This window comes from Apaloderma vittatum, unplaced genomic scaffold (genome assembly GCF_000703405.1).
Source record: "Apaloderma vittatum isolate BGI_N311 unplaced genomic scaffold, ASM70340v1 scaffold25842, whole genome shotgun sequence".
Taxonomy (NCBI): domain Eukaryota; kingdom Metazoa; phylum Chordata; class Aves; order Trogoniformes; family Trogonidae; genus Apaloderma; species Apaloderma vittatum.
Window position 1 is genome coordinate 3,147 of NW_009704524.1, and position 9,977 is coordinate 13,123.

Sequence of the window (9,977 nt, forward strand, 5' to 3'; positions counted from 1 at the left end):
GGGGTGGGGCCGCGCCGAATGGATGCCTAAAGCCCCCGGCCCCATCTCTGAGCCCTGTCTTCCCCCCCAGGGATGCCTCCATCGTGGTGACAACCTCTGGCGACCACCAAGCCAAAGTGTTCTGCGTCCAGCGCCCCGACCGCTAGGAGCTGCCCTGAGGGCGGTGTCCTGGCTCTGCCGGGGAGCTTGTGTACGGAGAGATGAGGGAGATGGGTCTCATCACCCTTCTCCAGTGCGTGCTTTGTAATCTTCCAGCCTGCCCTGCTTTGTCCTCACCCACTGGGGGCCAGGCCTGGGGTTTTGTATGAAAAAAATGTCTTTTAATTATATAAATTATTTCACTTAACTGTATGCCACCCGCTCTGCTTGTTGGGGGAGGGAGGGAAGATCACCTGGGGAGCTGTGCTCCTTCCCTCAGGGATCTCTCCAGCATCCAGCCACGGCCTGAGGATCAACGGCAGATAGCTTTATGCTGGTCTGGGTGGAGACAGACACCCCCATCGTAGTTCTCCCTCTCTGAGGGAAAGGAGGGGGCTCAGTGTGCAGATTGCTCGCTGAGGGTTGGAGAATCCTGCTGTGTGCAGCCCCAGGAACTCCCTACCACAACAACAGGCTACTCACTCCTCAACCTGGGCACAGCACCCCCACAAGACAGAGATCACCAGAAGCAATTTGCTCCAGGATACAGTAATTGTCCCCCTTGTACCTGTGACTCCAAACACCGCTTCCAGGGCAAGGCCACACCCACTGACAAGCCAAAGCCCCAGCCCCTTAAGATAGAAAGATCTCCTTTATTAATGAACCCCAACAGTATTTCTTCAGATACAGGAGTTTTGAACTCAAATACTCAGAAGAAAACAAGTTAATATTGCATTATTCTCATGAGAAATACTGCAACTTACTTCTCGTAACATATTGCAAAGCGAAACAGCTTGAAAAGAAAAAAAAAATTAAAAAAGAAAAGAAATTAAGTCAATCAAACTGGAATTAAGGTTTTGTTTCTTGGAACGATCGAGTCCTCGCAAGCACAGCTCGTTTCTGCAGATTACTCCCCAAAACTGTCGTACAAACAGACCCCGATTGCTTGAATTCCTTATGAGCCCACAGAGGTGCAACATTAAAAGCTACGATTATCGGGTAGCAAGTGCCCCAACCTTCGTCCTCCACAGCAGCCTCAGTGACCCTGGCGTTAACGGGTTGTGAATGTCTTCCCCCTGAAAGGATGCAGAGAGAGGTCAGCACCAGGGCCCGCTGCTCTTCTGGGGTGCCCCACGGGGGCTGCAGGGCTTTTGGTGGGGCACGCACTCGCACCCAGCTCGCAGAGCCAGGCAGGCAGCGCCAGTTTGGAACTTGCAGGTGTTTGTGGCTGCAGAAAACCAGGTCACAGGGCTGTAGGAAGGGGTTGGCTTTTGTAGAGGGGACGAGCCCTGTCCCAGAGCAGAACGCAAAGGGGATGTGCTAGGACGAACGGAAAAAGGACACCAAGGGGCTAAAGGACCCGAGGGAAACGTGTTCATTCAAGGGCTCTCCTCCACCCACTGCACTCTGGGCTGCTTTATTCGCAAGAGGGAGCCAGTCACCCGGCCAGCACTCACCGGCCAGGGGTGCTCCTGGCCCCAGCCATCTGCTGATTGAGGGCACCCAGGGGCTCTGAGGAGCTGCAGACCCACTGGGGCAGCAGGAACCTGCTCCAGCACCTCCAAATGCCCAGGAAGGACCTGGTCATTCTTCCCCCGTGAGCTGGAGGTGCTGATCAGCCAGCTTGAACACCACAGGGGAAAAAACCCATGAATGCCACGACAGACTTGGGGGTGTTGGGCAGGCAACAGACACCAGAGCTCACAGAGCCAGCTACGAGCCTTCTTGCACAAAGAATCGGCCAGCACAGGGTTTGCCACAGACCCAGCTCCTACGAAGGACACACGAGGCAGTAAGCGAGTGGGATCCTGGGGGGCCAACACACCCTCCCCATCCCGTCTTTTGCCTCAAGGCACTCAGGCAAGCACCTCACTGTGAAACACCTCCTTTCCCTTTCAGATGGGGTCCCAGTACATCAGGCCCTGGTCTGGTCACCCCCACAGCATCCCAGTTCTCCCCAGACTGGGCTATGCCAAGCTGAGAAGCAGTGAGCTCGTGGCTGGTGTAGAAGCCAAGAGAGCCAGGCTCCACTTTGCTACTCACGTGATTGTTTTCATTTCTTTCTTCTCTGCGTCTGGACGGGCACAGAAATCTGATGTTTTCGCCCTCATACGTGTGTGAATATAGGCCTGCATTTCATCAGGACAAAATGGGGACACGTCAGGACCCTCTCTTAGCTGAGATTTCAGGACACGGGGTAGGAGCTATCTTTCTGCTCCTCGTTGGGAAAGCATCTAGCTCTGCACAGCCACGGTGCTGTGAGGGCAGCTCAGGAGGCCGCAGGGAAATCGTTGTGAACTGCTGCCTGAGCCTTGCTTAAAGCCAGGTCTGTCTGAACAATTACCCTCACTTCTGTTCCTAGAAAGAAAGGAAACTAGATCCAAAAAGGGAAAAATGCCACTTCGGTGCTAGGATGGGAAGCAAACAGGCACTGCCTGTGCCAAAGAGCAGGAAGAAGGTGACGATGCATCACTCGCCACCTCTGTATGACTGGGGAGGGCAATGCCAGACCCTGGTGAGTTTTCAGGGGGTAACCTCTGCCCTGTGCTCCTCCCTTCCCTGCAGCACCCACACGAGATGGGCTGAAGCTACCCTGTATCCCCCAGTCCCATCCCCTGGGTACCTTTGAGCACTTGATGTGATAGTGCAGGTAGTCCCGGAACGTGTGGATCAGGTTTATGGTGTTGTCTCTGGCAGCAGCATTGGTGTGACGGGGGAACAGCACTGAAAGAAGAGCAGCATGGTACAAATTGTCAAGTGCCTCCTGACCACTTGCGATTTTAAACACGAGGCTCAGCAGCACTTTTCTGTGTTTTCCGCAGCAGCCTGGACACAGCTGTGCACTCTGGAGGACGCAGGCAGGGCCAAGTGCCCAGAGATGACGGCACTGTGGGAAACTGCGTGACGCTACTTCAGCGCTTGGGAGACACAAATGGAGGAGAAAGCCGGGAGGCAGACAAGGGCAGCCGGGCTGCTCAACAGATTTCAAGATCCAGCCTGCCTTTGGAGCGTGAAATCTGTGGTGGATGCCTGCCTGGCAGCTTGCTGGCCAGAGCCAGACGGAGTTACTGCAGGGGCCTGGTGGCTCGCTCTTTTGCGCAGGCTCGTGCTGTGCTGGGCATCCCAGACCCAAGGGCTGAAAGACCTTTTTGTTTGGGTGATGATCTCACCTGGGACTGTCAGATCAGATAACAGGGAAATTTCATCTCGACAAGAACGAAGTCTTGCTCACCATCCTCCCAGACCTGCCATCTGACAGCCCTGCCACAGCTGATGAGCTGCCCTAACCTCAAGGCACCATTCCCAGCACGGGAGGAGGGCAGTGCTAACTTCACCTCCCGCTGTGGCGTACACGTTCCACCTCTGAGCAACAAACTGCAGTGAGAGACCCTCATGGCACATCCAACCCCATTTCTCTGGAAGAGACTTTTCCCTTCAAACAGGGTAGGGTTTGGACTCCTCAGCTCAGCCCTCTGCATTGCTGTCCAGGAGAAAGCGATGACTCTTGTGGCCAGCACCTCTGCAGGCAGGGCAAGGTGGCTCTTCAGAGATGGAAGTGTTTGGCCCACAGTGAAGAGGCAGAGCTGGAGAAGCAGAGCTCGCTGCCCTGCTCCTGCTCTCCCATTGCCCCAGCTGATCCAGCACTGCACAGGAGCCCACAGCTGGACAAGATACAAATACACTCGCATGAAACCTCCCACAAGAAACCTCCGGTTTCCACAATACCACAGCAAAGCAACCCTTCCCTTGCTCCCAAATACTGAACTTATTTTATAGGCAGACACTAAGTGGCTCACTACCCGCTTCCATGCCCTCTTGGCCGCAGCAGAGCTGAAGTGACCTGATACAGCAAAGGGACACACTGAAAGGGACAGATGATGCAGACTGTAACTCCAGAGTCCCTTCAACACCCTATGACCCACTTGAACACACAGGAAAAGCAAATTCCTTTTTGTTTTTCATGTAGCAGCAGGAACCTCTCTCTTCCCTGAGTCTCCCCAAGCCTCAGAGCTGCCCGCTTACCAAAGGTGATGTAGCCAATATTGTCGCCAACAGCCGCATCTGTGTCTTTCAGCTCCAAGGGCGGCTCCCTGTGGCTGAAGAGCACCTGTGGAGCTGTGTGACTGGCCCGGCGACCCTCCTTGAACTCCTGGACAAGACAAAGTGACAGTGAGTCCCACTGTGATGCTGCAGCAATGCACTGGGAAAGCAAATGGGGTTTTCCTGTTCCCACAGGGCAACTGAGCAGGAGATTTCCCAGCTTTCCCTGAATGGACTGAGTCCATCAAGCCAAAGCTCTGGAAAACAATCCTTTTTCCCAGCATAACCAGACCAAAACACACTGCTGTCCCAGGTTTACATGTAGCCATAGAGCAGCTCCTCGGCTGTGGTGGCTTTCAGGGTCACACTTCCTGCCACGGGTGTTCTGTGGAAGGGACACCTCAGCATGAGCAAGCACATCAGACACCACAGTTCCTGTCAGAATTTTAACACTATCAACACTTCCAGTGAAACAGGCAGTGCCCATCACCCCAGAGGAAGGAAATTTTCAGAAAGGGCTGTGAGGTCTCCATCACACCTAATGTAAAGGCTGTTTGAGAAAGCATCTTCCATCAGGAGTCTTTGTTTGGGCATTAAGAGGCATCTATGGGGTTTGAAGCTTGTGTGGGAAGCCTCCTTCTTCCAACGCTTCTCTACACCTTGAACCGTATCTCCAGGCAATGAGATCCCTTCCGCCAGGGAATCCCTCTGACAGCAGCACGACCCCCACCTCACGGGAAATGAACTGGCTCCGCATTTCAGGAATGACAGGACTGTTCTCTACACAGGGCTGAGAAAGTTCAGACACTCTTCTCCTGCCCCAAGGCAGGGCAGCCTTCCCTCTGCCTCGGTGATCGCCAGCGGAACACACACATCAGCAGCCACCCTCGGCCTCTCCTTCCTTCCGAGCAGTTCACCCCGGGAAGGACTGGAGCATCCGTGCCCCTTTTAGAGAACTGGGTAGTTCACCGGGGTTTCCTTAATGAAATGCTTAGTTTGCACTTCTGCCTGCTTATGCCAGAGGGTGAAACGGTTCAAATGGCTTCACTGGTTATTTAATGGTCAGATTTTCTCCATGACAGCCCAGATGAGCAGCCACCATGCTCGACTGGGCTGCATTATGCAAGAGCAATAGCTGGAGGGAAGGAGCCAGCGTGACTCAGAGTGGAAATTCTTGTGGCTGGGCAGGAGTAGGGTTTGCTGTTGTAAAAACCAAGAACTTGGGACATGGAGACTGGGACAGGTGTTGCCTTGAAGCCCTGCCACGACCCTGGGAGCCTCACCAACCTGGTTCTGTTCGCTATATATTTCTCTGCCCATTTTAAAAGTTGAATTCCAGGCTGTGGGATATGCTGGTAAGAAAAAGCTCAAAGGCAGAGCAGATGCCCTGCCCGTAGCTAAAGAGCACAGAGAGCAAAGCCACAAGGCAAGACTCCCATGTGACAGACACCCTGTTGTAACAACCCCCAGCACACAGGTGAGCTGGTATCCAGCAAACTGGGCCAGCAACTTGCTGTCCACGAGCCAGTCAGCAGCGTGGCCTGGCACCCCTGAACGGATGGGCTAAAGCTCCTCTAGCCCTGGAACACCCTGCAGGGCCTGGCTCCACGGCCCTGCCTGCGTAGGGGGGGTCCCCAGGTGCTTCAGCAAACACAAGGTGAGCTAGGACAATGAACACAGGTGCCAGCACGCACTGAGCCTTCCCCAGCTGTAAGCAAACACCCCGATCTCCACAGGCTGCACACGGCCACTAACAGACAACGCAAAGTGTTTCCTGCGGTCGTCTGAATGCTTCCTGGCTACACGGTGGTTGCAAAGGGCAGCCAAGTCCAGAAGCACTTGGCATTATGATGATTGATCCAAACCTGCAAAGTATTCAAGTTCATAGCTTTGAAAAGCTCGAATCTGAAAGCCCAGAAGAGCTGCTGAGTCTGCAGCATTAGCAGGAACAAACTTCAAGGTGAAGACAACCTCTCAGCACTATCCCAGGCACAGCACAACATTGTCTCATTCCTTCTTCTCCCTCTACAGCCTCCCCACCACGTTCAGCTCTTCAGCTGGCGGCCATCCCTACACCACACCGAGCTGCACTACAGGGCTTCAGGTGGATACCGAGGTGTTCACTGTGGCATTTCTAATCTCTAGCACATAAGATACTTGATTGTCCACAGGAATGAGACTATTGATAAAGATGCCAAGGAAAGAGCCCGGATTAGAAAGTACACACCTATGCCTATGAGCATGGTTCTTCATCCCAGTGCGGCCTGGAGCCCCGCAAAGCATTCCCACGCACTGGACTGCCTGTGAGCTCACTTCAGCCTAACATCTGCTTGTTTGGCAACGCTGCTTCAAGCAAAAAAGCATTTGAATTGAGGATCAGACCCCGTCACTGTAATTCAGTTTCCGTACCTGCATAAACACCTTTCCGATCACAACGTCATCGTCATCCTTAAATACCGTGCTGAACACAACCGTGACACGGTCCTTTTTCGCCTCGACGTACCTGCAGGTGGGTGAGAGAGAAGGCAGCTGTGACAGGAGCTAAGAAGTGCAACTGGATGAGGAAGCCTCAGCATGAGAAGTTCAAGTAGATACAACCACCATTCACAGACCCGGCAGCCACAAAAATTTCCCCTCACTCGAGACTGTTTACAGGGAGCAAAACACTTCTGTCGGGGGCGGCCAGTTCCTCTCCTGCTGCCACTAACGGAGACTCTTGTGTAACATCCCTGCAGCCCAAGGGACAAGTGTGACCCTCACTGGCTACTTCTGACTAGGACAGGCCCTCACTACCATGCCTAAATAGAGGGTAGCAGGATTTCCTGACTTTCCACCACAACCTACAAGTGTGGGGAGAAGCACAGAGTGTACCAACAGCTGCCCGGCTCTCGTGCCACTTGATTTGAACACTTACATCGTCTCATCGTCCCTGTAGTGGATGACGGCTCTTTTTTCTCCTTCTTTGCCCTCTTCCTGGAATTTGAAATACTTCTCGAAGACCGAAGCAAAGCAGTTGCGCTTCAACATGCCAGCTTGGTGCACGATAGCGTCCTTGTCTGCAGGAAGGTTTTCCAGGTCGTAGAGCAAAGAGACATTGTAACCTGGGGAGGGACAGCAACTAACCTTAATAATCTACGGAGGGCAGAGACATTTTCCAGAAAGAGGCATGTACAATCCCACCCTTGCCTCCCAAAAGCCCCAGGGGTAAGTGGGTCCCACTCTAAGCCCGGCCGGAAGCCATGCCTGAACTTGGCGTGGGGCCATGGCAACGCTCCTGGGACTCCTTGAGCTCCCAGACACGAGCGCAGGCTGAGCTGCTCCTCAGGTTGTGCGGTGAGTGGGAAGAGATGCTGTCACAGGTAACCATGGTTTTCCTGTGTCTCACAAAGTATCTTTGAGAAGAACAAAGACCCCAACCGTGAGGAACAGAGGCTTCCTGGGGGAGGGCTGCATCAAGAATTACAGCTCGTGCTGCCAGCTACTTCAACCGTGACGTACCTGAGCCATTTTAAATTGACATTCGTCGTGCAGAGAGCCCCAGATATCAAGCTCTTGAAGCACAACCTTCACTTGAGCATTTCTGAGTCGAGTTAAGTGATTTTGGAATTGCATTCACACACAGAGAATAAATGTTATCACAGGGTTACCTGATTCAGGATTTACCAAGTAGTTTCCATAGACTTTCTTCAATACCTAGGAAAGAAATTAAACATTAGGAACACAAGCTATCAGAGCAGCTTCCTCCTGCACAGCCCAGGCTGTGTTTGGTCTCTGTTTAGAAACATCAAATTACAGCACCTGCCTTCCCTAGTCAAAGTGAACTTGGACAGATATTAAATTATCTGCTTCTGGTATTACTGGCTGCTCCTGCTCTAGGCAGAGCTCCCTGAACCTCACTGAGAGTGGACACGCTGCAGGACAGGGCTCAAAACTGGAACTTTTTAAAATTCTTGCTAGTCTCGAACTTGTGCAGGGAAGAAAACCCCTTCCAATACCTTCAAAGAACTGTCAGCAGAGCTTGACACAACAGATATGAGGGCTACAACCCTCCTTCCCATTGAAAGGCAGATGCGAAGCATGCCCTGGCCCTCCCCTCACAGGAAGGTGAGTTCAGAGCAGGGGTCAGATGGAGCGTGGCCGAGCGATCGCCTGCCCCGTCTCAGCCTATTGCAGGGGACACATGGCGATGGAGAGGAGACTGCCAGGCAGCTTGGATGCTTCCCAGCAGCAGATCCGCCTACGGCACAGCAAAAACACAATCGCTGCTGAATTTTACATCAATGGCAATTCGCAATTGAGCCGTAGCTCCGTGTCAGTGAGGGGGCCGGGAACAGGAGGTATTTCACAGAGAAGAACACAACACTGGGGTAGAACTGGCCCTCCTGGGATGACGCCCACTGCCACGCAGAGAGGATGCACGGGCTCTTTGCATGCCGAAACCTCCTCCCAGCAGAGGGCTTGCCTGCCTGCAGCAGCCCAGGGAGATGCTGGAATCCCGCTTTATGCTCCTCGCGGTGGGGTTTCACCAAAGACAGAGCACAAACAAGCTCCATTATCTCCAGGGAAGCACAGAAAGCAAGAGTTTGCTAACTCGTGATTTAAAAATGTAATTTCTTCTTAGTCAGCATTCCCAAGGCAGTCCTGCGAGATCCCATTTTCCTCTAAAAGCTTGGGAAGTTGCCTCCCACTGCCACTGTGGCAGGTGGTGCCGCCACGGAGTGGGCGCCACACAGCAGCTCTCCAGGGATCACACCCCATCCCGACCCTGGCTAAAAACGCCGGGAGGGCTCCACCATTTGGGCTGCTTGGCTCTCCTGTTTGACAGGGGCAGAACCTTCGGTAGCAGGCAGTGCATTTACTTTGGGTTCAAATACTCTGTTTCTCACCAGATTCAAAATAAACTCATGGAGCTTTGTTTTCCTTGTTTTCCTCCAAGGACAGACGCCCAGGGGCAAAAGCCTGCTGGAGAGCTTTGGGTGAACCCCGTTTGCTACCATTCAGAGATTTGAAAACTGACTCAGGAACTGAGTCACATTTCCTGCCTCGCCACCCAACCACAGCTCAGAGAGGCTCCTTCTTTCTACCATAAATGGCCCTCAGCAGCCCCGGCCTCTTCAACAGGAACTGAACCTGCTACTTCACACAGCAGCAGTGAAAAGGGAACCAGATTGCAGATCAAGGCCTGCACACACAGCAGGAGCCCAGCACTCGCTCTCAAGTGCGGTTGGAGTCAGAAGAGCAGCACCACAGGACTCCAAATTTGTTTTAGTGCCTTCCTTCACCCATAGGCTCAGCACATCAGTCAGAGAAACTATTTCTATGTGGTCAGGCCTCACACTCGTTTGGACTTTCAAAACTCGAGGTGCCTTTTGCCTTCCGGGCTGTAAGGTCACATAAGATGACTTCTTATTCTTAAGAGAATGTGAACACACTTTGCCCTTGTCTTCCAGTGAAGTGGGACTCCTGGTTGGCACAGGGCTGCTCCTCTGACCAGCACGAGATGGGAGCACAGGTCCTTTCCTAAGAGTTAGACGTTAGATCCCTCAACACCGCAAAGGACATTGCCCATGCTAAGACAGTACTTGTAGGCTCAAGGCCCAAAGACGCTCACTCACCTCGTCAGCACCGTGTTCCTGGAGTTCCTTGTAGAATTTCAGAGAAATACTGACCATCACTTTTGTCTTGTCTCCATTGGGGTTTGAAATATGATAAAGGACTCCATCAAAGTCTATGAAGCATGCAAGAGAAAAGCGATGTAACACAAATCAGTTCCTATTTCTAAGGAAGGTTTTCCCTAC

The 9,977-nt window shown here is 52.8% G+C and overlaps 2 protein-coding genes across 2 annotated transcripts in view; one reads left to right on the forward strand and one right to left on the reverse strand.

Annotated features, from left to right (window-relative positions):
- AAMP (angio-associated, migratory cell protein) overlaps positions 1–146 on the forward strand; it is a gene marked incomplete at its 5' end in the record, with an annotated part of 3,056 nt that extends 2,910 nt beyond the window's left edge. Inside the window, 1 exon segment of the mRNA XM_009865085.1 lies at positions 68–146. Within this exon segment, the coding sequence (XP_009863387.1) occupies positions 68–146 (79 nt within the window).
- A 622-nt stretch (positions 147–768) lies between these two features.
- ARPC2 (actin related protein 2/3 complex, subunit 2, 34kDa) overlaps positions 769–9,977 on the reverse strand; it is a gene marked incomplete at its 5' end in the record, with an annotated part of 10,190 nt that continues 981 nt past the window's right edge. The window contains 8 exons of the mRNA XM_009865086.1: positions 769–1,214; positions 2,182–2,267; positions 2,762–2,862; positions 4,162–4,288; positions 6,589–6,682; positions 7,094–7,280; positions 7,827–7,872; positions 9,795–9,907. Of these exons, the coding sequence (XP_009863388.1) occupies positions 1,190–1,214; positions 2,182–2,267; positions 2,762–2,862; positions 4,162–4,288; positions 6,589–6,682; positions 7,094–7,280; positions 7,827–7,872; positions 9,795–9,907 (779 nt within the window). The remainder of the gene's footprint in view (positions 1,215–2,181; positions 2,268–2,761; positions 2,863–4,161; positions 4,289–6,588; positions 6,683–7,093; positions 7,281–7,826; positions 7,873–9,794; positions 9,908–9,977) is intronic.